We start from the raw sequence: 27,358 nt of genomic DNA, 5'->3' as shown, positions 1-27,358 counted from the left end.
ACTCTTCTGAAGCTTCTCCTAATTGTTAGATCGCGTGAAAATCTTCAGCCCTCATCCTGCTGGCATCCTCTCCGGCTTGGTCACCACACCCACGTTCACTCAGGGAAACTCTCTCTGGTCTAATACCATGGCACCTGTGCCTCCGGTTCTCATCCAGCCTCTCTGATCCCCTCAGGCTCTGTCAGTGGTTCACCCTCCTCCTTGTCTGCCCCAGAGTCCTGTGTCAGAATCTCTCTTATTTGAGCACCAAAAGCTTACCCTGAATGGGTGTTCCCACGGATCAGCATATCCCAAACTCCACTGCCAAGTTCTAGACCCATATTTACAGCTCTTTAATGCACATATGTGTGTGCCTGGGTGTCCCTCAGTTTCCCCAAATCAACACCTTCAAAGTGGAACTCATCATCCTTCCCCTCGCCAATTTCAGTCAGCTGCCTCCCGAATTGTATTCCCTTCATTCTCTGACAAACCTCCCAAACTGGACACTGGAGTGTCACCCTTAAGACTCTTCCCACACTCTGTAGCTAATCGTTTACCAATTCTGTTGCTTCAACCTCAGGAATGTCTCTCGGCTGTGACCTCCCCTCTGTTTGGACGGTCGTCTCCTGCAGGAGCCTCCTGACTTCTCTCCCTGGGCCGACCACCTTCCACTTTGCTAGTGCCTCATACGAATGCTGTTGCTTAAACACTTCTGTTGACTCTCCATTGCCTGAGCTCAGCATAATGGTCAGTGTAACATTGCAGGCATCCTTGTCCCCGGGGACTCCCCCGTACCCACATCGTTAGAGCTGTTTGGTCCAAACGCTAAGAGCATGTCCAGGGCCGGAGTTCTAGTCTTGCCTCCATCCTTTGCCAGCTGTGTGATCTCGTTGCCTCAGGTAGGTATCTGTAACACTGGGGTCCTGCTAGTGGTCTAACAGGGTTATTGTGAGGATCAGTGACTCAGGATACAAGAGGCTCAGGAAGCACCTGGATGACTATGCGTTTGTTATTACTGTTGTCATCATCAATTGTCGTCCTCACCCCAGCTACACTGAGCTCTTCTCAGCTCCTTCAGTACACCCTGCCCTGTCATAACAGTGGGTCTTTGTGCCTTCTGCCCAGAATGCACCTTCCTCCTTCTTCGTCCAGCAACCCTCCCAGGAAAGTTAGAAGTGAGTTCTCCGTGCTCCTCCAGGATGGCTTCCGGGCCTTTGGATGTGCACCTTCACACAGAAGGTCACTTTTTGTGCTTACGTGTCTGTCTCCACTGCAGACACAAGCGTCTCCAGGCGAGGACCGGCCTTTGTCTCTTTCATCTTTGCAGGCTTAGTGTCCTGCATGTGGCAGCTACTCAAAAAGAGTTGGTTAAATATGTGTAAGTGAGTGAGATTCTTGACCAAAACTTCTGGTGGAGCAGCAGGGCCCTTACTGCCTTGTGTGTAGTTGTCCGGTTTGCACTCCTTTCTTACAGATGTTTTGCTGTCAGAATCAGCTCTGGGGGAGGTCACCGCCCCTCACCAGTGTGGATTACTCCTGGATCTGTGACCCACTGTAGTGATCATACCCCCGTGTAGCAACTCTGTTTCCCCTGAAAGGAACTCGTATTGGCAGGAAGGGAGTGGGGTAGCGTGTGCTCAGTAGGAAACATGGCAGAGACGCTGACTGGGGATGGAGAGAACTCAACACCCAGTCCCCAGTGAGGGGTTCAGGCCGTGACTCAAGCAGGGTCACAATCAGAATCAATACTTGCAAGTCACCAGGAGACGTCGAGGGTCAAGTAGAGGAAGGAAAGCTGCAGTCCTGAGCAAAACCAAGGTCCAAGCCCCAGGAAACAGCCAAGGCAGTGGCCCTGAGGTTGTAGGAACGATGTTGGGGATCATCTGATTACAGTGTCTTTCCCATCTGAGGCTGCATTTCATGTCACCCACATCAGCTCTGGAACTTGGGCACCAATACAAATGACACACATCAACCCTGAGCTCCTGACTCCAGCCTGCCCATGTGCTGAGGAGTGATACAGTGGGTAGAGCACAGGCTTGTGTCCAGATTGCCTGGGTTCAAATCTCACCTCCACCGCGGACTTAAGATGCTGCCTTGGCAAATGACTGGGGCTCTCTGAGTCTGTTTCCTCATCTATCAAATGGGGGAAATACCTACTTCTCGGGAGAGGAATGAGAATAAAGTCGGATGAGGTACCTGAAGTACTTTGCATAAACTTGGCATACTGTTATTGTCCAATGAAAGTATTATCAGTATTCTATAACTGAGAAAAATGTTTATTCTTTAAAGGAGCTCCCTGAAGTGGCCTGTGATCAGTAAGAAAACCATTACCACCAGACAGATGCTTGACTTTATGTTAGACACAGTGCTAAGAACTTGAGCTGTATTAATTCTTAATTTGCACCACAAAATGAACAGGCAGATAATGTTGGCACCATTTTAGAGAGGAGGAAACAGAGATCAGAGAAAGTGTGTTCCTTGCCCAAGGTCACACAGCTGTTCTGTATCAGAGCTTGGACTTGAGGGACATCTGTCTTCCTCTGAAGGCCTGTGCTCCCAGCCACTGTGCAGTGTCTTCTAAACAGGTCGCAAGGGGACATCTGCAGAGTTAGCTGCGGAACTTATGGCTCCTGTTCAAATAACCAGGGATTTTGTGTGTGTGACAATTTGCATGTAATTCCATGCTGTAGATGAAATTATTCTAGAATGCAAGTGGTTGGTACATTGGTGCTGTCTGGCAGTTTTTGGCAAAGTCCAGCTCCAGCACCATAAAATGAAGTGTCAGTGGTAAGAAGTCAAAGTCTATGTTCGTGGAGCAGGCAGCTAGAAACTCAAAAGATCAGGTTACTAATGAGAATGCACAGATAGGAGAACACCAGCACCGGCCTGTAGGGCTGCTCAGGGCAAAACAACATCTGTAGAGGGAATTTAGGGCAGTTGGGTTTGCTCAGGAGTATGGTAGAAAACATTAACTCTCTATCTTCTCCTTTTTGGTAACTGGACTCAGAAAAAAGTGTCCAGCAAGATGGTACCCCGATATTTGACACCCTGGTATTAGCAATGCAAGAAACATAGCCCTGGGAAGTAATGTGTTCCTAGGAGAACATCATGTGACTTGGGAGTTGGAAATAGTGTCACTCCCGTAGGGCTCAAGTGCTCAATATCCTTAACTATGAGGAGCTGAGGACTATGCTTCCTCGGAATCTCTGTGGTTTGTGGTTGATGGCCTGGGCCTCGGTCAGGCAGACCTGGGTTCAATTCCTGGTTCCTCTGCTTCTCAGTTGTATGACTTTGGGCCAACTACTTAACATCTTAAAGTTTCAGTTTTATCCATCTATAAAATGAGGATAATAACACCAACCTCTTAAGATGGTGAGGATTAATGATAAAATGATGAAATAATGGAATAAATAATAGTTATTGATTTTTATTATAACACTTAAAAGTGTGAAGGAACCAAATTGCTTGTTTTATTTATTTTGAAATAAGAATGCATACAAAAGATGTATATCTGTACATTTCTTTGTCAAAGAAACACTCCTATCTCTAGGGAGTTATGACTTTTACACATTCACATTAATTCCAGAGCCTTTAAATCATAAAATCCATTTATAGCCCTTAGTTGCCAAGCAACACAGGACAAAGTACTGAGTATTTCCTTTTATTGCGAAGGTTCAGCTTTTCCATGTTGGTCTTGAAATCAACATTTTTCAGAAAAGGCAGAACAGTGAAACTTAATACCATATTTCCAAGGTCTAGTGGGCACTCCTTGTTTGGGGGCAGAAACAAAGCTGAAATGACTACATTACTGTGCTTGTCCTGTTCTTGAATAGTCTAATATTTTGTGCTGATCTTATGGTACATCTGTAAGAAGTTCTGAAGCTGGGAGACTGTGATCCAGTGCGAGGAAAGACCTTGCTCCACGTTCCCCGTGTTCTGTGACGCTCTCACTGCGGGAGAACTGCAGTCTGTCAGTCGTCTGTCAGAAAGGGATAATTCGGTACATGTGTGTGGTGATGGGTTGTAATTAGTATTTTGGTGGTGAACATGATGCAGTCCATGCAGAAATGGAAGTACAATGATGTACACCTGAAAGTTTTACAATGTTATAAACCAATGTTACTGCAATAAACAAAAAATTAAAAAAAAAACAAAAACAAAAAACAAAACAAAACAAAAAAAAAAGAAAAGGCCGGGCGTGTAAACACAGATGAAGGTATCTGCTGATGGTGTGACCGCTGGCCTCAGATGCGTCACTCAGCCCTGCATTGGCTTTGAGGCACGTACTAGATTAAATTCTCTGCTTCTCTGAAAAGTATCAAAGCTTCTAATTACTTCTGTTGTTTCTGTCCATGGATCATCAGTAAGAAAAGGTTGGAGGGCCGGCCCCGTGTTTAGCGGTTAAGTGCACGCGCTCCGCTGCTGGCGGCCCGGGTTCAGATTCCGGGCGCGCACCGACACACCGCTTCTCCGGCCATGCTGAGTCCACGTCCCACATACAGCAGCTGGAAGGATGTGCAACTGTGACGTGCAACTGTGACATGCAACTGTCTACTGGGGCTTTGGGGGAAAAGAAAGAAAGAAAGAAAGGAAGAGAGGGAGGGAGGGAGGGAGGAAGGAAGGAAGGAAAGAAAACGTTTAAAAAAGAAAAGGTTGGAAATCCAGAAAAAATCAGAATAATATAGTCCTATTTAACATTCTATTAAGTACCCTGGTGTGACTGGTACTTTTAAAAGCTCATAGAAGCATGTGGGAAACGCTTTTTCCTCTGCACGGCTGCTTCTCTGTTCCTGGGCATTGAAACAGCGCGAAGGAGGATTAGAGCATCTTGACGGGGGTCCTGCTCCCTTGTCCACGCGTGTTCTCCATGTGCGGTGGGAGCTGTGGGAGCTGTGGGATCTGCAGGCGCAGAGTGGAGATGAGGATCCTGTGCTCTCATCCCTGTGGGGTCAGCGGACTTGGTGCTTTGAAACAGATCTATTAAGTTACATAAGATGTTTTATATGCAGGAAGAGGTGGAAAGGACACCGACAAACTATCTCTCATAAGTTCTACAAGGTAACAGCCGTTCAAGGCTCTTCTGCTGAGAGTAGATGTCCTTTGGGACAATTTTTGTGTGTGAAGAGAAGAGAGTAAGATCTAGCTATTAGCACAACTGGGCTGATTCCAATCATTGGACGAGGGCGCTCTAAAATCCATTATCCGCACATCTCAACAAGTGTGGGGCCTCCAGAAGCGTTTGGAGAACTACTCTTTTCTCTTTTACCTGCGTGGGGATTAGACAAGGACAAAATCTGTTCCCCGGTCCAGGAGCCGCAGGCTGCAGTGTGCAGTCTGACCCTTCCCGGTGGTCAGGAAGGGTGGGAGCCGTGCTCAGGACTTGGCCCTCCCTTCGCTGGCTGTTGATGGAAATGTTGGAAAAATTGAAAATATGTACACAGCCACCAATTTTTACATTTCCTTATTTGCCAGTTCATTCCTAAGCCATCTTCAAAGTTTCCTTCTCCTCTATAATTTTTATTGTGCTTGTTTATAGGGTATGACATTTTATAAACTTCCATTTTCGTCAAGTCATTGGTCCCTCACACGACCCTGAGAGGAAGGCCTTTTGCAGATGAGAGAAATGGAGCCTTAGAGAAGTTGACAGATTGTCTAAAATCACATCAGTAAGTGTGGGGCTCGTGGCAAAACCTCTGACTTCTCATTCCAAGTCCAACCTCTTTCCAGCCACAGAACACATTGCCTTCCCAGAGGAGAAAGAGACGAAGATGCGGACCGGCCTCCGTGTTCCAGGGCTGGATGTCAGAAGGACAGTTAAGTAGACCCGTGGTCTTTGGAAAAACTTTTATCCTCCTCTTCCTCACTTAACTCTCCACAAACCAGCTGCTGCCCACCACCCCGCTCCAGAACAGAGCCAGCGAGTTCCTGCCCTCTTCACACATACAAACGCGCGCGCGCGCACACACACACACACACACACACACACACACACACACCCCGCCCCTGCTTTGAGGACACTGGTCTCCCAACTTCAGCAACTGGTTTATTGTCCTGAGTCCTGTGTGGGGGTGGGGTGAGGAGCAGAGAAGAAATAAGAGGGGAAGAACATTTATTATGTGGAAGCACTCCCGGTGCTAAAGAAAAACGTTCAAGGACACTTGTTAAAGCCTGGTAAGGAAGACCTTATTCAAGGGAGGGGCTATCACAATCAGTGGAATGACCAACATGATGGGTTTCGCTATAGGGACAGAGATTGGGCTCAACTCCTAACTCAGCGTGGCAAGTGGACATTTATGGCCCAGCAGCAGGGTGGGGAGGATTCTGGCTAAACCAACCCAAAGGATTCTTGCTGAAAGCACCAGGGAGATCAGTCACCACCTGGGGGTGGTGGAGGATGAGGAACCGATCAGATATTGAGGGTGATCAGATATGGAGGATGGGGATTGTGGTTAAACTGATTTTTCAGGCTCCTTGCTAAAATTGGGCAATTCATAGAGGAATGTGGAAGTGGGCCTCCTTGAAGAGCTCGGTGAGGCTGAGTGGAGTCTGGTCAAGGAGAGAACCTGTAGCAGCAGGGTTGTGTGTGCCGTCATGTTTAGTCTGCCAGCAATGCTCCAGGGTGGTAAAACCCATCTCCTTTTCCCAGGTGAGAAAATGGGCCAGGTGGGTTCAGTAGAGCTGGAATTTACCTAGGGCTGCCTGACTTGCAGTTTCCCAAATCTCAGGCTTATCTGACCTCCAGGTCACATGGGCTCCCCCTCCTGAAACACCTCTCCTCTCTGTTCACCCGGCTAACTGCTGCTCACCGTCGAGGCCTCAGCTTGGGCTCTGTTCCCTCAGGGCTCCTGTACTTTCTGTGTCTGTCTCCTATGGATGACTAGAAAGAAGGGACCTTGTCTCACTCAGCAGCCAGGGGCTGGCCTGTTGTAGGCACTGCAACATAATTGTCGAATCAATAAATAAAAACTCCAAGTCTGTCTCTTTCCAGGATTCTGAGTCTTCTGGATTTCTCTCATGTATGTTTGTCCTGCACCTGGCTGAAAACTCAGCCCTCAGCCAGTGCCCTGTGGGGCTGTCTGCTCCCTCTCTGCCTGGCTTGGCAGGACAGGAAGGCAGGACAGGCCCCTTGACAGCCACAGGGTGGGCAGCTTCCTTGTCACATTTTCCTGAATTTGTGCTGTCCACCCACTGGGGACGTTGATTCAGAATTCAGTGCTGTACATTCCAGACGAGCCAGACCACCTGGAAAGCCTGTGAGTGGGTGTCCCCCCTTTAGCTGTCCTTCCTTTGGGATGATCTTCCTCTTCATCCTCCTCCTCCTTCCTTCTTCCTCCTCCTTTTTGGCCTTTGGCAAAATTAGACTTTCTAAGAGACCAAACCAGAGCAATAAGTCTTCAAGTTCTTAGACATAAAATCAATGAGATTCCTTGGGGTGTCCCCATACCATTTAAACATTTTGGTCAGCTTCTGTTTCCCAAATTTATTGTCTACCATTAAAAATTAATATTGGTTAATATGCAGCTAATTGTGTTTTATTTCTCTTCTGGTGCTGTCTTTTTCCTACATTTATAACATTAGTACGTGTAATTGAAGAGAAAATGGGCAAAACATAAAAGTTAATCTTCCCATTGAAGGGCTGGGAGGAGGCTCAGCTGCGAGTTTCCAAAACTACTGGAAAAATGGACTCGCAGACTCCCAGAGGGGCCAGAAGATCTTGCTTAATTTATGTTTCAAATTATTAATTTAAAAGGAGAAGAGGTGTGAACTTGGTGATCAACTAGTGAAGACACTGGAATACTTTCATGAAGACTGAGGTTACGTGATTCAATAGATGGACAGTTTCCCCTCCTACTTTAGATGCCATGTGAATTTTTAGATTATTCACTGAGAAGCTGTGCAGATGCCACAAGGGCAGCTCTGCAAAGGTACCAAGCCAATCAGCAATCATTTATTATTCACACTGAGTGGCTCCTGAGTTTGTGGAAAAGCAATTATAGGACATGTTCATGTGAAATTATAATAACTTTAGTGTGAAAGATCTTAGATCTACAACATTTTCAGGTTACATATGGCAGACACCATCAGCTGCCTGCCCGATGGTGGTACACCCACCTTCCTTCCTGCTAACGGAGCTGAATGAGTTCAGAGAGGAGGAGATCCCTGGATCCCAGGAAGGGTCGGCTCTAACGTGATTGATTTAAACCAGTTATTACAACCTCAATTTCCTCCTCTCTCTTCCCTTCATGCTTCAGCAGCTGTAACTCTTCTTTGCAAGCCCTTCTAACATCCTTTTTATAAAGGGCAAATGCCTACATTTTATGAGGTACTTAACAATATTAATAATAATTTGATATGTCCTTTAAATGTTTATTTAGAATGTTATTGTTTTTGTTAGTCTTTAAGTGGTTTGCTCCAACCCTACTCTCCTTCACTTTTTGCATGATTCTGCAGGAAGTGAGGTTGTTCAGGAGCACATACACTGTGTCATAGCAGAGGACAGCTCTGTTGTCACAGCTGGAGCCAGTGACTGAAGCTCGCTGAGACCATTTGCTCTGAAGAATGGGACAATGATAGAAGAAAATTATCGTGAGGATTAAACGAGAAAGTAAATGTAAAGTTCTTAGCACAGTCTTGGTACATGAAAAGTGCTCAGCCATTTTAATAAGTAGTGTTATTACTTTTACTGACCCTCTCTCATGACTTGACCTGTGGTTCCTGCCCACTCTTTTGGCTCTCCTCTGGACACCCTACTGTTTGTCAACATTCCTCTTATGGTATGGAGCCCACGTCAACCAGGACTGGACCTGTGCACAGAGGAGCAGGGGCCTCACCACCTGGTCCTGTACTCAGTCATGTTACGGTTAGAACCCTACCTTCCCAACACTTCCTCACGATGACACCACAAACAGACCTGTGTCTTTATCACCGATTTACTCATAAGCTAAGTTTCCCCATCTCATATTTATGTTATTTAAAAAGTCAGTGTAAAGCTGAATGCTTAACCTGCTGGATTTCATCTGTCAGAGTGCGCCAGCAATCCAGTCAGAGAGATCAGACCGACTCTCATACTATATTGTGCGTTGCCCACCTCCTTCAGGCCATCTGCCCGCTTGGCCAGTTTGCCTTCTCTATTCTCATCCAAATTACAAATAACAGGATGGGGAAGGGTGAGCGTAGAGTAATTTTATACTGAATTTTAGGATTTTCTCCAGGTTGGCATTGGGGGTACAGTTGTTTTCCTAGGTGTAAGTTCACTTAATTCTGATGTAATTCCCGTACCTTTCTCCATCTTAGCTACAGAGACAGCCATCCTTGACTGGCCCCCCTGCCCGGATCGGGTTGGAAGCCCTCCCTACCTGTCTCCTAGGGTCTGACTGACAGTCAGTTCTGCCTTTTTACCGTCTGGGGTCCTGCCCCCGAGGGTGAGGTTGAGTGTGGCTCACTGTGTATCCCCAGGCTGGCACGCAGGACTTCACTGAATGTTTGTTGAACGCTGAATGAATGAATGAACAATTTGTTAAGTGTCCAGGTGAAGTGGAGGTGCACATTTCCACCAGAGTCTGCTGAGCTGCGGGTCAGGCCGCTGAAGAGGAAAGGAAACGGGCTGCCCGTACAGCGAATTCTTGGGTCACGTGCAGGCTCCTGGTTGTCTGTTGCTCTTCTCAGAGGCCAGCAGCAAGTTTTTTAGCGATCCCCTCTAGAATTTTGCATCTGTAGTGGTTTTAGAAAACCCACGTAGGTGTTGCCATCCTATTACACAACGTGCTTGAACTATTTACTCAAATTGAATGAAGGTTAATTTCCATTTTATCTTTTGATGATCAGGCACATACGTTGCAGATGATTCATCTCACGTTACAGTCCAGAGAGAGTCTTTTAGTTTGGTCACGATTTCCAGCAGTGGGTCACGTTAACTCTGCAAGAAAGAGCAGATTAGATTCTTCCTGGATTGTCGGAGGACTGTCTGTACCAGGAGGACGGGGGAGACTCCCAGGGTTGCAGGTCATCAGGTGAAGTTCCCTGGGACAATGCCCTGCTGTTCACTTCTCTCTCCCAGGGTGCAAGAGCAGGGCTGATGTGACCTGGCCCTGAGCAGACAAACTCCTCCAGCTCCTTCCCAGGCTCCTCACCCAGCTCTCGAATTTCCTATCTCAAGGCACCGGCATGACCTCCCATCCAGCCACCAAAACAGGATGGAGAGTTGCCCAGATTCCTCCCACCAGTCACAAAGTCCAGTGGGTGCTCCTCTCAAATGCTACTCACATACAGTGGTGTGCTGGTAAATGTTTAACAACCAACTCTTTGAAAAAAATTTTTTTGTAGTGTTTGCCAATTTCCACAGTGTAAATCATCCCTCTGTGGCTGATTTTAAACTACTAACGTGAAGACACTGAGTATGGAGTTGGGCAGAGATGTGCACAAGCTTGAACAAGCGGGCTGCAGCATGCCACTGCACACTCTGCCCCGTTCCCAACCCCGCCTCCACTGCAGCAGACCGGCGGTTCACGGCATTCAAGGCCCCAGGATCTGCCCCTGCGGACAGTTCCAGCCTCGTGGACCCCTGTTCCTAGAAGCTTTTCCTGGCACCCTCCTGCTCCTATTGCAACACTGAGGTGTCCCGTCATGCCTTGTGTACATCTTTGTTGTCACGTCGTGTTGCTGTGGAATGTTTTTATGTCAGTCTTTCTCACTGGTCTGTGAACTTCTGGAGCACAGAAACTGACGGTATGGCAAGGCTTCATTGAGCTGGGAACTATGCTGAGCACCTCATATGCATTGTCTCATTTAATCCTTGCAACAATTCTGTGAGGTAGATGCCCTTATTATCCTCATTTTACAGATAAGGAAACTGAGGCACAGAGAGGCTAGGTAATCTGCCCAGGGTTGCACAGCTGGGAATTGTCTCTGCCAGATTTGACCCCAGGCTGCAGATCCAGGAATCCTAACTGCTAAGGCTCCTCCGTCTTTGTGTCTCCAGTACTTGGCGCTGCGCCTGGCCCATGGCAGGTGCGCTGGGGTTGTGTGTGAGTGATTTAATGAGGACAGGCTAATGTTGGCAGAGTCCTTGACGGGTCACTTTGCTCTAGTCTTGCCCAGCTTCAGTCCAATCTCCCAACAGTGGGCAGATGACCTTTCAAAAACATAAACCCGATCATGTCACCCCTCTGCTTAAAAATCTTCAGTCTCCATAAATTTCAAGGTAAATTCCATACCTTGATGCCTACGAACCTTGATGATCTGGTGTCAGCTGGTTTCTCTAGATACACCTTCCGCTGTTCATAATCACATTTATTCATTCAAATTGTATTACTAATCCAAAAATTCAATATTTATTGAGTAACTACCATGTTCCTGGACTTGTTTTAGATGCTTAGGAGCTGTACAAAAAGAGGCAATTTCTATATAGAGGGGCTGGGAGTTGAGTGGAGAGAGACACACACACTGCGTCACTGCTGGGGCGGCTGGAACGAAAGTGCCGCGGCAGGGGCCACGAAGGGCGCTGCTCTGTCCCTGCCGTGTTCTCCTGCCTCCGGGATCTGGCCAGACCGTTGGCACTTTTCCACAGGAGTCCTGGTGCTGGTCATTTGGATTCGTTTGCACGTGTTCTTTTCAGTTCCTAGAGTGTTTTCGTCACCCTCTGCTTGTCCTTGAACATTCCTCTCGAGCGTCACCTGAGGAAGTCCTGGTCACCCCACCCCAGCCTGACTGAGAGGCTCCTGTGGGGGCTGTGTCGTCACCATCCTGACAGTTAAGACCTGTGCGGCTGGGGCCGATTTTCCTGTGCCTCTCCCTGGACTGTGTGCTCGCCCTGGTGTTATTCCTGGACACATAGTGGACACTGGGTAAATGGTGAATAAATGAACGAAACCGTTAGTCTGTTAATGGTTGGAAACGTCTCTGGGAAAATGTCATCTCTGCTCACTAACTCTGACCTGGCCGTGGCTCTAAACACCAACGTTAGATATTAAATCCACTTTTACTTTCAGGACAAAAGTGTCTTTAGCAAATGAGAGAAGGAGAGTGTGTGGCCTCTCCCCCTCTGCTCCGTCTTCTCGTCTTCCACCCCTCCCCTCCCCTCCTCCTCCTCTGGAACACCCACTGACACTCTGCTCCCATTTCTCAGGAGCAAGGCTGTATCAGAGGGAAACTGTCGTTATGTTTAAATCCACAGGGCAACCATTTGGGGGATCCTCACTGCTAATTTTTAGAATCTTTTAAAAACCTAGAGCTGTCGTGACAGACAACTTTGTCATCTTGCCTGTTGTCTGAACACTCTGGGCAGCATTGGCGTGGGACAAATGGTGAAAGGGTAGATAAAGGAAGGACCGGGGTATCCGGGTTGAGGAAAGTGATGTGGAAAGGAAGCCTGTGAAACAAGAAAGGACAGGCGGGTGGGGATCAGCGGCTGGTGGGGCATGGGCAATGAGCAGTGAGAGGAAGGTCCTAGCTGTGTGCACCCCATTCGTACCTTTGGAGAAGCACCATTACCCCAAAGGCACACATGTATCTGTTAGCAGGTCCTGTGGGTACTACTTGGGTTTGTCTGGTTCTCTCTGACGCTGGTCTTCGTAACAGTGTGCCTTTTTCTTGTCTGCCCAAGGCCACCCTGCAGCGGCCCTGTGCTGGAAGGGGAGGCGGAAAACCCAGTGAAGAAGGGCCTGTGCTGGGAGATCCGTGAAGGGGGCAATTCCCTGGCACTCGGGGGTCCTGGGCCGCTTCTCCATCTGTGAGCAGGACTGCGACAGCCCTTCCCAAAAGAGAATGAGGAAAAGAGTGGAATAAAGTCTCCCAGGCTCCCTGACGGAGTGGGAGGCCCAAGGATGCACTCTTTGCAGTTGGGGTGTTATAAGCCAGTGTTTGAGACATTTAGAGCAAATGATTAGTTTTTAAAGCATGAGATTTATTTTAAGAGCCTTTTAAGAGGTGCCTTGTGTGTGTAGGGCCTCCTGAAAATGATTCTATCTGACACTGTGGATTTATCTTGCTGAGTGATTTCTTTTGGGTCTAGAAAGCACAGCTGTGATTTTGGTGTCCTGAACAAAGCTGGCTACTGCAGGCATCGCCGCTCCTTATGAGTGAAGGTGCTTGCATAAGCCACATGGGCAGGTCTGGGAGCTGTGGACCACCTCCTATTCAACCCCGGGATGCGGGTGGGCGGGTCTGGGAGCTGTGGACCACCTCCTATTCAACCCCGGGATGCGGGTGGGCAGGTCTGGGAGCTGTGGACCACCTCCTATTTCTACCTGGGGATGCGGCTGGGCAGGTCCAGGAGCTGTGGACCACCTCCTATTTCTACCCGGGGATGCGGCTGGGCAGGTCCAGGGTCTGTGGACCACCTCCTATTTCTACCTGGGGATGCGGCTGGGCAGGTCTGGGAGCTGTGGACCACCTCCTACTTCTACCTGGGGATGCGGCTGGGCAGGTCCAGGGTCTGTGGACCACCTCCTATTTCAACCCCGGGATGCGGGTGGGCAGGTCTGGGAGCTGTGGACCACCTCCTATTTCTACCTGGGGATGCGGCTGGGTCAGCGCGCGGGATGCAGAGCAAGTGGCACAAGGTCAGGTCTCAGCATCTGTGGGCCACCTCCCCTCTCTGCCTGGGGAATTGTGTGTGTGTGGGGGGTTGGCGGGTGCCATATAAAGCAGATGGACACCAGCAGGGGCTTCAGTGGGAAGCTAAACAGATCCTTCCCTCCATCTGCTTCTCTTAGCAGTCGGCTTGACCGAAGCCCAGTGAAGTAGAAGCAAATTGCTCTCTGCAGCGGCTGTCATGGTTGTGGGGTGGAGGAGTGTGAGCGGGGGTGTATGGGATGGGGGTGGTGGTGAGAGCACGCTCAGGAATGGGGCAGGCCTGGCTGGCTTCCCTGCCTGTCACTTCCTAGCCTGCGACCCTGGGCAAGCTAGTTAGCCTGTGTAATCACTGTGCCTTCTCTGTACTGGGGTGATATTAGCGTCCACCTCCTAGGGCTGTTCTGAGGTTTAATGAGTTCACGCAGGTAAAGTGCTTCTCCTTTTGCTTGGCCCAGACTAAGAACTCCAAACCACCTCTGAATGTCCCTGGACGACTGTGATGATGCTTGAACTGATCTCTCTTCTTCTGTTCTTGTCTCTTTGTAGTCCTTCCCACAAAGCAACCAGACTGACCTTTTGAAAATGTAGAGTGTATCACGTCACTTTCCAGCGGTTTCGTGTTGCTCTGACATCTCCCCCACCCCGGCCTCGTGCTCCTGGCTCTAGCCACACTGGATGATCTGTTTGTCCAACGCCAGGGACGGTCCAGCCCCTGAGCTCTTGCCCTTGCCGGTCCCTGTGCCGCGCACGCTCTGCCCTCCATCTTTGCACGGCTGCTCCATCCCGAGAAGGGAGCTCCTTTCCCGCCATCTACCACACCACTGGGTTTTATCTTCATCATTATCTGAAAATACGCTGGTCATTCACCGCTTCTCATACGTCCCGGATCTCCTTTCTTACCCCTGCTGTTACCCCCTTTCCTCCCTTAGAATTCAGGCCCCTTGAGCCATCTTGTCTTTTTGCTTCACTGCTGTGTCCCCAGAACCTTGTTTGGTCCTCCACGTGTACCTAGTAGGTGCTTAGTGAATACTGGTTGGATCAATGGAGGAAAGAATGTGTCTTGTCCTGCTCATCTCCATCCTAGACTTCCCTCAAAGTCCGGCTCAAGACTCAACTCACTAGGAGGTCGTTTCTGACCATCTCGACTTTCAGGACTGTCTTCCCTCCACTTCATGCCTCTGAATCGAGTTGGCGATCTCCCTCCTCTTTCTTCCTCCCTCCCTTCCACCTGTCTCTGGCATGCATCAATTTTTCATATCTGAGAGGTGCCCACATCTTTAAGGTTTTATTTTAGTGCCCCTGGATGAGATAGCGAGCCACAAGCTGAACGCAAGCTGGCCCTCCTGCAGCTCGTGCAGAGGCCTGGATGCAAGGGTGGCTCTCCCCTGGAGGAACGCAAGGTCCTGGATGCCCTGAGGGATGCTGCTGTGGGGACAGAGGGGTGAAGTGCTACATGTTTAGATGGTACCTGGAAAGCCCCCTCACAGTTAATAGTTGGATATGAGTGAAATGTGTACGTGAGTTCCTTTGTATTCCTGTAGCTTCTCTTTAGGTTCTAAATTATTTCAAAATAAAATGTTAAAAATTCTTTCCCTTCAAAAGACGTATAAAGTGAAATTTAACAGTCTTTTTCTTTACAGTTTTTGTTTTTCATGCCGTGCTTAGAAAAGCCTTCATCTCAAGATGATAAGAATAGTCACTCATGTTTTCTTTCTACGTCATCATCTACTTGTGTTGAAATCTTTGATCTATCTGGAATTTTGGTGTGGCAGCAGGAAAATGATCCAGGTTTTTTCTTCTAAATGTCTAACCAATTTTCCCCACAACTGTTATTGAATAATCAATCTTTTCTTGCTGGTGTCAAAGGATATGTTTATTGTGTGCAAAAAGTCCTTGTATATCCCATACGTGTGTAGTGTTTCTCAGCACACCCTGGACTTGTGTGTGTTCCTTTGATGTGTCTGTTTGTGTGTTTCTTGGTTCTTATTTACTCCCTCCTCCATGATTTTTCTGGTGATTTTGGGGTATTTATTCTTCCAGAAGAATACTTTAACTTGGGGACTATTTGATTTCAGGTAACATACAAACCAATTTAAAAGGGTTCATTGGGCGTATACAAGAGTTTGTCATGTAATTGGAGTAAATGTGGAACAACCAGGCCTCGGTAAGGGTGAAAAATCAAGAAGGACCTTGGTAAATGTGGCAGAAATATTCAGACTATCGCCCCAGTCCTCTGCCTTTGCTATTAAATGATTAAATCTCAACCACCAGCTTTAAGTCTAGTTCAAATTCCTGGGAGAAATAATTGAGTGGGTCACTGGCCATCCAACGACTTGGTCTCCCTGATTCAGCGGCCTGTAGAGGTTATGTGTTACAAATGTGGACGCTGGAGACCCTTCCTACAAGGGAAAGCTCCCAGAACATGAATGTATGGGTTTGGCAGATATCCTAAATAATGTCGAGTAAAAGTTTTGCAATATTGAGTCTTTTAGTCTAAGAACAATGTAGGTTTTTCCATTTATTCAAATCTCTTATGACCCTTCATAGAAACTTTTAGCTTTTTAAAAAAACATTGTGCCTAAATATATGTTTAGATATTTTATGCTTTTTGTTATTTTCAATGACATCTTTTTTTCATTATATTTATCTGTTTGGTTGACTAGTTATTTTTTCTATATAAGAAAGTAATTAGTTTTTATATATAATTTAACCAGTTACTCTATTGAATTTTCTAATCTTTTTTTTTTTTTTTGTGAGGAAGATCAGCCCTGAGCTAACATCCGATGCCAATCCTCTTCTTTTTGCTGAGGAAGATTGGCCCTGGGCTAACACCCGTGCCCATTTTCCTCTACTTTATATGGGAAGCCACCACAAGATGGCCTGACAAGGGATGCATCAGTATGCGCCCAGGATCCAAACCTGCAAACCCCAGGCAGCCGAAGCCGAGCATGCGCACTTAACCGCTGTGCCAGGGGGCCGGCCCCTGTACTCATTTCTAATTGTTATCAGTTGTTTCTCCTGGGTTTGCTAGGTGTAGAGTCAGATTATCTGCAAATAAAGATTGTTTTGTCTTCTTTATAATATATTCCTATATTTTATATTCTTTTTAAATTCTAACATTTTTATGATTTGAAAGAAGCCAGTAAGTTTATTTTCATTTTTTAAACCAAGAAAAAGGACAGAAATATTGTGTTACATTTTGGGAAGTCCAACAAAAATGTGAAGCAAGATATTGAACATCTTGTTGGACTTAGCTGGAAATAATCTGTCCGATCAACAAACCAACCATCCATCTATCCATCCATCATCCATCCATCCATCCAAAACATGTACATCGCTGCCTTTTTTATACCATGGATCATTATTGATACAATAAGAAAGATACAGTCCTTGCCCTTAAAGACTTTGGATAGAGAAAAACAAAAGCAAACAGTTATAATAATGTATAAGGGAGGGCACATGGTATTCATGGAAGCACATAAAAAGGGGCACCTGAACCAGCCTTAGACAGTCAGGGAAGGCTGCTAGAGGAGGTGACATCTAAAGAGATTTCTGAAGGAAACATGTGAATGGAAAAAAGACCACACTCTCATGCCATTTAGTTGCTTTGAAATTCTTGAGTTGTAAGCACGCCAGTGTTTTCAGCCATTAGCCATTCTGAAATCTTCATGAATCTCAAGATTTTCCATTTGCCTTTGCAGCTCAGGGGCCCAGTGGCACTCTGGGGAACCTGGCCCTGGATACAAGTCTGCTGGAGGAGTTCTTGGGCAATGATTTTGATTTGGGGGCCATGTAAGTAATGAGAGCACTGCTCTCTGTCTGATGTTTTAAAAACTACGAAACAGTTAAATGATCTGGAAAGTGTTCCCTCCTTTTCTGTTTTCCAGAAGAGCTTGTAGAGTTGGTATTACTTCTTCTATAAATCTTTGGCAGATTTCGCCAGTGAAGCCAGCCAGGCCTGGAGTTTCCTTTATAGGAAGGTCCTCCCCTTCCAATTCAATATCTTTAATAGATACAGGCTATCTGGGTTACCTACCAGTCGTTATCAGCTGAGGCATTTATATCTTCCAATGAATTGTCCATTTCATCTAAGTTGTTGAATTCACTAGCATAAAGTTGTTCATCCTATTTCCTTATAATTTTAGTGGCTGTATAATCTATAGTGATAATCCTTTTGCTATTCTTGATATAAGTAATTTGTACCCTTTTTTTTCTTGCTCAGTCTCTTAGGAGGTTTATCAGTTTTCTTAACCTTTCGAAGTACCAGCTTTTGGTTAAATTTATATTCTTAATTGGTTTTCTGTGTTCTATCTCATTGATTTCTGCTCTTATTTTCTGATATTAATATAGCTAGTCTAGCTTTCTCTTTTTATTTTTAATTTACATGCAGTAAGATTCAATTTTTTCTTGTGAGTTTCAACAAATTCATGAAGTCATGTAACTCCTACCATAATCAGCACTCACAACCGTTCCCTCGCCAGAAACATTTCTCTTACGCTCCCTTTTTGTGGTCAAACCCACCACCCACCTTGAGCCCTGATGACCACTTGACTGTTCTCTGTCCCTAAAGTTTTGCTTTTTCTGGAATGTCACCTAAATGAAACCATATGGTATATAACATTTTGAGTCTGGCTTCTTTCATTAAGCATAATAGCTTTGATCAAGACTTCATTCCTTTTTATTGCTGAGAAAGACTCTGCTGAATGGTTATAACATGGTTTGTTTATCCAGTGGCCCATTCAAGGACATTTGGATCATTTCCAGTTTGGGGCAGTTATGAATAACTGCTATACATATTCACGCACAGGTGTTTATGTGATCAAGAGTTTTAATTTCTCTAGGGTAATACTGAAAATAAAGACTGCTGGGTCATATTGTAAGTGTAAGCTTAACTTTATAAAATTGCCAGATTTTCTAGAGTGGCCATACCATTTTGCATTACCACTAGGATTGTATGAGATCCCCAGTTGTTTCTCTTCATTGTCAGTTCTTGGTATTATCAGTTTTAAAAATTTTATTACGGCCATTCTAATAGGCTTTTAGTGGTATATCATTGTGTTTTAATTTGCATTTTCCTAATGACTAATGATGTTGAGTATCATTTCATGTGTTTGTTTGCTATTCATATATTTTCTTTGGTGAAGTATCTGTTCAAATTTTTTGCCCATTTAAAAAAATTGGTGTTGTTTTCTTTTATTTGAGTTTAGAGAACTCTTTAAATATTCTGAATCTAAGAACTTTGTCAGATATGTGATTTGTGAATATTTTCTCCCAGTCTGCAGCTTATGTTTTTATTCTCTTAGTGTCTTTTCCCAGAGCAAAAGTTTTAAATTTTTGTGATATCCATTTATCATATTTTTCTTATATGGGTTTTACTTTATATCTAAGTAATATAGATATTGCCTAATCTATGTTCCCAAAGATTTTCTCCTTTTTTTTCTTAATTGATGTTTTAATGGTTTTTAACATTGTGAAATTTTTGGTTGTACATTTTTGTTTGTCCATCACCATATATATGTCTCCCTTCACCCCTTGTGCCCACCCCCCACCCCCATTGCCCCTGGTAACTACAGTACAGTTTTCTCTTCCATGTGTTGGTTTATATTCCACATATGAGTGAGATCATACAGTGTTTGTCTTTCTCTTTCTGGCTTATTTCACTTAACATAATACGCTCCAGGCCCATCCATGTTGTTGCAAATGGGACGATTTTGTCTTTTTTTATGGCTGAGTAGTATTCCATTGCATATATATACCACATCTTCTTGATCCAGTCGTCAGTCGAGGGACACTTAGGTTGCTTCCACTTCTTGGCTATGGTGAATAATGCTGCAATGAACATAGGGGTGCATAAGCCTCTTTGGATTGTTGATTTCTGGTTTGTTGGATAGATTCCCAGTAATGGGATGGCTGGGTCATAGGGCATCTCTATTTTTAATTCTTTGAGGAATCTCCATGCCGTTTTCCATAGAGGCTGCACCAGTTTGCATTCCCACCAGCTGTATATGAGGGTTCCTGTTTCTCCACATCCTCTCCAACACTTGTTGTTTTTTGTCTTGGTGATTATAGCCATTCTAACGGGCATGAGGTGGTATCTTAGTGTTGTTTTGATTTGCTTTTCCCTGATGATTAGTGATGTTGATCATCTTTTCATGTGCCTATTGGCCATCTGTATATCTTCTTTGGAGAAGTGTCTGTTCATTTCCTCTGCCCATTTTTTGATCGGGTTGTTTGTTTTTTTGTTGTCCAGTTGTGTGAGTTCTTTATATATTATGGAGATCAACTCCTTGTCAGATGTATGTTTTGCAAATATTCTCTCCCAGCTGGTGGGTTGTCTGTTCATCTTGATTCTGGTTTCGTTTGTCTTATAGAAGCTCTTTAATCTGATTAAGTCCCACTTGTTTATTTTTTCTTTAGTTTCTCTAGTCTGGGTAGGCACGTCATCCGAAAAGATTCCTTTATAACCAATGTCAAATAGTGTGTTGCCTATATTTTCTTCTATGAGTTTTATAGTTTCAGGTCTCACCTTCAGGTCTTTGATCCATTATGGGTTAATTTTTGTGAGTGGCGATAGCAGATGGTCCACTTTCATTCTTTTGCATGTGGTTGTCCAGTTTTCCCAACACCATTTATTGAAGAGACTTTCCTTTCTCCATTGTATGTTCTTAGCACCTTTGTCGAAAATTAGCTGTCCATATATGTGTGGTTTTATTTCTGGGCTTTCAATTCTGTTCCATTGATCTGTGTGTCTGTTTTTGTACCAGTACCATGCTGTTTTGATTACTATTGCTTTGTAGTATGTTTTGAAGTCAGGGATTGTGATGCCTCCTGCTTTGTTCCTTTTTCTTAGGATTTCTTTAGCTATTTGGGGTCTTTTGTTGCCCCATATAAATTTTAGTATTCTTTTTTCTATTGCTGTGAAGAATGTCATTGGGATTCTGATTGGGATTGCATTGAATCTGTAGATTGCTTTAGGTAATATAGATATTTTAACTATGTTTATTCTTCCAATCCACATGCATGGGATATCTTTCCATTTCTTTATGTTATCATGGATTTCTTTCAATAATGTCTTGTAGTTCTCATTCTTCACCTCCTTGGTAAGATTTATTCCTAGGTATTTTATTCTTTTTGATGCAATTGTAAATGGTATTATCTTTTTGAGCTCTCTTTCTGTTAGTTCATTATTAGCATACAGAAATGCAACTGATTTTTGTAGATTGATTTTGTACCCTGCAACTTTGCTGTAGTTGTTGATTGTTTCTAATAGTTTTCCAACAGATTCTTTAGGGTTTTCTATGTACACAATCATGTCATCTGCAAATAGTGAGAGTTTCACTTCTTTGTTACCTATTTGGATTCCTTTTATTCCTTTTTCTTGCCTAATTGCTCTGGCCAAAACCTCCAGTACTATGTTGAACAGGAGTGGTGAGAGTGGGCAGCCCTGCCTCGTTCCTGTTCTCAGAGGAATGGCTTTCAGTCTTTCCCCGTTGAGTGTGATGTTGGCTGTGGGTCTGTCATAAATAGCTTTTATTATGTTGAGGTACTTTCCTTCTATTCCCATTTTGTTGAGAGTTTTTATCATAAATGGATGTTGTATCTTGTCAAATGCCTTCTCTGCATCTATTGAGATGATCATGTGGTTTTTATTCTTTGTTTTGTTGATGTGATGTATCACGTTGATTGATTTGCGGATGTTGAACCATCCCTGCGTCCCTGGTATAAATCCCACTTGATCATGGTGTATGATCTTTTTAATGTATTGTTGTATTCGGTTTGCCAATATTTTGTTGAAGATTTTTGCATCAATGTTCATCAGCGATATTGGCCTGTAATTTTCCTTCTTTTTATTGTCTTTGTCTGGCTTTGGTATCAGGGTGATGTTGGCCTCATAGAATGATTTAGGAAGTGTTCCATCTTCCACTATTTTTTGGAATAGTTTGAGAAGGATGGGTATTAAATCTTCTTTGAATGTTTGGTAAAATTCACCGGAGAAGCCATCTGGTCCTGGACTTTTATTTTTTGGGAGGTTTTGGATTACTATCTCAATCTCTTTACTTGTGATTGGTCTATTCAGATTCTCCATTTCTTCTTGGTTCAGTTTTGGGAGGTTGTATGAGTCTAAGAATTTATCCATTTCTTCTAGATTGTCCAATTTGTTGGCATATAATTTCTCATAGTATTCTCTTATAATCCTCTGTATTTCCGTGGTATCTGTTGTAATTTCTCCTCTTTCGTTTCTAATTTTATTTACTTGAGCCTTTTCTCTTTTTTTCTTAGTAAGCCTGGCTAAGGGTTTGTCGATTTTGTTTATCTTCTCAAAGAACCAACTCTTTGTTTCATTAATTCTTTCTACTGTTTTTTTGGTCACAATTTCATTTATTTCTGCTCTGATTTTCATTATTTCTCTCCTTCTGCTGACTTTGGGCTTTGTTTGTTCTTCTTTTTCTAGTTCTGTTAGGTGTAATTTAAGGTTGCCTATTTGGGCTTTTTCTTGTTTGTTAAGGTGGGCTTGTATCGCTATGAGTTTCCCTCTCAGGACCACTTTTGCTGCATCCCATATGGTTTGATATGGCATATTATCATTTTCGTTTGTTTCCAGATAGTTTTTGATTTCTCCTTTAATTTCATCAATGATCCATTGGTTGTTCAGTAGCGTGTTGTTTAATCTCCACATTTTTGTCACTTTCCCGGTTTTTTTTTCATGGTTCATTTCCAGTTTCATAGCATTATGGTCTGAAAATATGCTTGTTATGATTTCAATCTTCTTAAATTTATTGAGGCTTGCTTTGTTTCCCAACATATGGTCTATCCTTGAGAATGTTCCATGTGCGCTTGAGAAGAATGTGTAGTCAGCTGTTTTTGGATGGAGTGCTCTGTATATGTCTACTAGGTCCATCTCATCCAGTTTTTCATTTAAGTCTACTATCTCTTTATTGACTTTTTGTCTGGATGATCTATCCATTGATGTAAGTGGGGTGTTAAGATCCCCTACTATTATTGTGTTGTTGTTAATGTCTCCTTTTAGGTTTGTTAATAGTTGCTTTATGTACATTGGTGCTCCTATGTTGGGTGCATATATATTTATAAGTGATATGTCTTCTTGGTGGAGTGTCCCTTTTATCATTATATATTTCCCTTCTTTGTCTCTCTTAACCTGTTTTATCTTGAAGTCTACATTGTCTGATATGAGTATGGCAATACCTGCTTTCTTTTGTTTGCCATTAGCTTGGAGTATTGTCTTCCATCCTTTCACTCTGAGCCTGTGCTTGTCTTTAGTGCTAAGATGTGTTTCCTGGAGGCAGCATATTGTTGGGTCTTGCTTTTTAATCCATCCTGCCACTCTGTATCTTTTGATTGGAGAGTTCAATCTATTTACATTTAGGGTAATTATTGATATATGAGGGCTTAATGTTGCTGTTTTGTCACTTATTTTCTGGTTCTTTTGCATTTCCTTTGTTTCTTGTCCCTTCTGTTTCAGACTGCCAATTCAGTTTGGTTGTTCTGTCTTGTGACTCTTCTAGTTTTCTCTTTGTTTATCATATGTGGTTTTGTTTTGATTATTTGTTTAGTGGTTACCTTGAGGTTTGGGTAAAAAATCTTGTGTATGAGATAGTCCATTATCTGATGGCCTCCTATTTCCTTATACTAAGTAAATTCAATCACTTTCCTCTTCCCCTTCTAAGTCGTTCTTGTTATACCTTATTCTATCTTGTGTTGTGGCTGTGTGTTTACAGTGATGAGGTTAAATTTATTTTTGGTGAGTTCCTTCCTTTGATCTTTGATTTTAGTATTTAAGTGGTTGCTAACCTATTCTGGTAAAGATCTACTATTTTTCTGAGTTTATCTACCTATTTTTCTCCTTGCTCCAAGCTTTGTATTCCCTTTCTCTTCTTTTTTTTCAGGCCTGAGGGCCTTCTTGAGTATTTCTTGTAGTGGGGGTCTCGTGGCCATGAACTCCCTTAGCTTTTGTTTATCTGGGAGAGTTACTATTTCTCCATCATATTTGAAGGATATTTTTGCTGGATAGAGTATTCTTGGCTGAAAGTTTTTGTCTTTCAGTATTTTGAATATATCATTCCAGTCTCTCCTAGCCTGTAAAGTTTCTGTCGAGAAATCCGCTGAGAGCCTGATGGGAGTTCCTTTGTACGTTATTTTTTGTTTTTGTCTAGTTGCCCTTAATTTTGTTTCTTTGTCATTGACTTTAGCTAGCCTTACCACCATATGTCGTGGGGTGGGCCTTTGCCTGTTGACGTATTTAGGTGACCTGTTGGCTTCGCTTACTGGTATTTCCTGCTCCTTCCCCAGATTTGGGAAATTCTCAGCTATTATTTCCTTGAATAGGCTCTCTGTTCCTCTTTCCCTCTCTTCTCCCTCAGGAATACCTATAATTCTTATGTTACATTTTCTAATAGAGTCAGATATTTCTCGGAGTCTTTCTTCATTTCTTTTTAGTCTTACTTCTCTCTCCTCTTCCATCTGGAGCATATCTGTATTCCTATCCTCTAAAGTGCTAATTCTTTCCTCCATATTGTCAGCTCTGTTCTTTAAAGATTCCGGATTCTCCTTTATCTCCTCCATTGTGTTCTTCATCTCCATCAGCACTGATTGGTTTTTCTTTATGATTTCAATCTCTTTTGTGAAGAAGCTCCTAATCTCATTGAATTGTTTGTCTGTGTTGTCTCGTATTTCGTTGAGTGTTTTTATGATAGCTATTTTGAAATCTCTGTCATTTAGGTTATGGATTTCTGTGTCTTTGGGGTTGGTTTCTGGGTGCTTGTCATTTTCCTTCTGGTCTGGTGATTTCATATATCTTTGCATTGTGGTTCCTGTGTTGGCTTTGTTTTTCCTCATCCTGGAAATCTCTGGTTGCAATTTCCACCCGCCGCCCCGTGTGGTGGTAAAGGGCTGTGTAGTCTAAGCCCCCTGTGCTCTGCCGTGGCTTTTCTGCTCTGCCGTGGCTTTTCTGCTGTGACTGCAGTTTTTTTTGTTGTTTTTTTTTTTTCTCTGCTGCGATCCGTGGGTCGGTTCGCTTGGTCTGGTCTGCCACGGATCGCTTGGTCTGGTCTGGTCAGTTGAGCTGCAGGGTCCGGTTTGCGGGGGCGGGGGCTCTCTCTTTTGCCCTCTGGGTCCCTGGTGTGGGGGGCTTCTCATTCGCCCCTCGTTATCTGCTCTCTGGGGTGCTCAGATGTTGATGGTAGCCCTGTGGCTCTTCTGAGTCCTCTGTGCGGGAGTTTCCCACTGGATGAGAGAGCCCGAAGAGCTACGGTTTCCCCGCCGAGGGCCGCCCCTTCCCCCTCTCTGGGAGCCACCAGACCAGGATCGCTGATCTGATGGGGAGGGAGAGGAGTTCTCCTTACCTCTCCCCACTTCCTTCAGGGGCTCAGCACGTTCCACTCTCAGATGTGCGGCAGTCTGGATCTTTCCGATCTAGCTTTTCACTGTCTGGGATTCCGTTGTTGGTCTGTGACTGTTCCTTTTGTTGTATCTTATGGGGGGAAGAGTTCACAGGAAAGCTCACTCCGCCATGATGCTGACATCACCTCTCCTGTTTTTTTTTTTTATAAAAGTTTTAGAATTTTACATTTAGGTCCATGATCTATTTTGAATTAATTTTTGTATAAGGTTTGAGATATGGGTTGAGATTAATTTCTTTGTGTATGAATGTCCAATTATTCCAGAATCATTTGCTGAATAACGTTTCTCTGCTGAATTGCTTTTACACTGCTGCAAAAAATCAATTGACCATATTTGTGTGGATCTATATCTAGACTATTCTGTTCCTCTTATCTATGTGCCTATCATTTTGCCAATACCACACTACCTTGATTACTGTATTTTTGTCATAAGTATTAAAATGGTATAATGCCCGTCTTCAAATTTTTCTTCTTTTCCAAAATTGTTTTGGCTATTCTAGTTCCTTTGTCTTCCCACATAAATATTACAATCAGCTTGTTGCTATACAATCCTGCTGAGATTTTGATTAGGATTGTATTAAGTCTTGAGATTCATTTGAGGGGAATCAACATCTTAGCAAAATTGAGTCTTCCTATCCATGAACATGGTGTATCTCTCCATTTATTAGGCCTTCTTTGATTTCTTTCACCAATGTTTTATAGTTTTCAGCATACAAATCCTGCACATATTTTGTTAGATTTATACCTAAATATTTCACATTTTTTATGAGCTATTGTAAATAATACTTCCTCCCCAAATTTTAGGTTCCAATTATTCACTACCCATATATAGAAATATTATTGATTTTTATATATTGTGCTTGGGTTATGCAGTCTTAATGAAGCCATTTATTAGTTCTAAGAGTTTTTTTTGTAGATTTCTTGGGATTTTCTATGTTGACAATCATGTCATCTGCAAATTGGGACAGTTGTATGTCTTTCTTTCCAAGTTATATGCCTTTGGATAATTTTTCTTTCCTTATTGACCTGGGTGGGACTTTGGGTTTAGTGTTGAATAGACAAGTAGTGAGAACAGACATCATTGCCTTGTCCCTGATCTCAGAGGGCAATCGTTCAGTTTTTTAATCACTAAGTATGGTCTTAGCTGTAAGTTGTTTGCAGTGCCCTTTATTAGCTTAAGGAGATTCTCTTCTACTCCTAGTTTTCTGAGAATTGTTATCATGAATGGATGTTGAGTTTTGTCAAATGTTATTTCTGTATTTATTAACATGATCATATGATTTTTATCCTGTCTGTTAATATGGTGGATTACTTTGCTTAATTTTTGAATATTGAACTAGCCTTGTATTCCTGGGACAAACCTCAGTTAGTTGTGATTTTTTTTTTTAAATATATTACTGGATTCAATTTGCTAAAATTGTTGAGGTTTTTGCATCTATGTTTATGAGAATATTGATCTTAAGTTTTCTTTTCTTATATGACATTTTTTCTGGCTTTGGTATCAGGGTAATCATAGCCTCCTAAAATTGGGAAGGGTTCTCGCCTCCTAAATCTTCTGGTTGAGATTGTGTGGCATTGGATTTATTTCTTCCTTTAATATTTGGTAGAATTAACCAGTGAAGTGATCTGTGCCTGTAGTTCACTTTTTTGAAAGATCTTTACTACAAATTAAATTTATCTAATATATCCAGGACTATTCATTTTATCTCTTTCTGCTTAAGTGAGCTTCAGTAGCTTGTTTTTCTTTTTCTTTTTTTCCCAAGGAATTGGCCCATTTCAAATTTATGGTCATAAAGTTGTTCGTGGTATTTCTTATTAGCCTTTTTCAGGCTCTGAGGAGTCTGTAGTGATATTCTTCTGTTCCTCATGTTGGTAATTTGTTTCTTTTCTCTTTTTCTTGATCCATCTCATTAGATATTTATCAATTTTATTGATCTTTTCAAATAAGCAGCTTTTGGTTTCATTGGTTTTCTCTATTTTGTTTGTTTTCAGTTTCACTGATTTTTACTCTTTATTATTTCCTTCTTCTGCTTGGTTGGGTTTACTTTGTTCTTCTTTTTCTAGTTTCTTAAGGTGGAAGTTTGATTTGAGTTCTTGATTTGAGACCATTCCTTTTTTCTAATTTAAGCATTCAATGCTATACATTTCCCTCTCTGCATGGCTTTCGCTGCCTCCCTCAGTTTTTGATATGCTATATTTTAATTTTCTTTCAGTTCAAAATATTTTCTAATTTGTCTTCAGATATCCTCTTTCACTCATAGGTTGCTAGAATTGTGTTATTTAATTTCCAAATATTTGGGAATTTTCCATATATTTTTCTGTTACTGATTTCTAGTTTAATTCCATTATGGACAAAGAACATACTTGGTATGATTCTAATTCTTTTA

At 43.3% G+C, this 27,358-nt stretch overlaps 1 protein-coding gene across 1 annotated transcript in view; it reads left to right on the top strand.

Moving 5' to 3' along the window:
• The first annotated feature begins 13,127 nt into the window (after positions 1-13,127).
• Positions 13,128-27,358, top strand: part of MYRFL (myelin regulatory factor like) — a 96,231-nt gene continuing 82,000 nt past the window's right edge. The window contains exons 1-2 of the mRNA XM_087441994.1: positions 13,128-13,185; positions 17,256-17,346. Of these exons, the coding sequence (XP_087298120.1) occupies positions 13,128-13,185; positions 17,256-17,346 (149 nt within the window). The remainder of the gene's footprint in view (positions 13,186-17,255; positions 17,347-27,358) is intronic.

This window comes from Ceratotherium simum, chromosome 17, assembly GCF_057802395.1.
Source record: "Ceratotherium simum simum isolate JZ-2026a chromosome 17, ASM5780239v1, whole genome shotgun sequence".
NCBI classification, from domain to species: Eukaryota; Metazoa; Chordata; class Mammalia; order Perissodactyla; family Rhinocerotidae; genus Ceratotherium; species Ceratotherium simum.
Note: the sequence above shows the minus strand (reverse complement) of the source record. Positions and strands in the feature narration are given on the sequence as shown.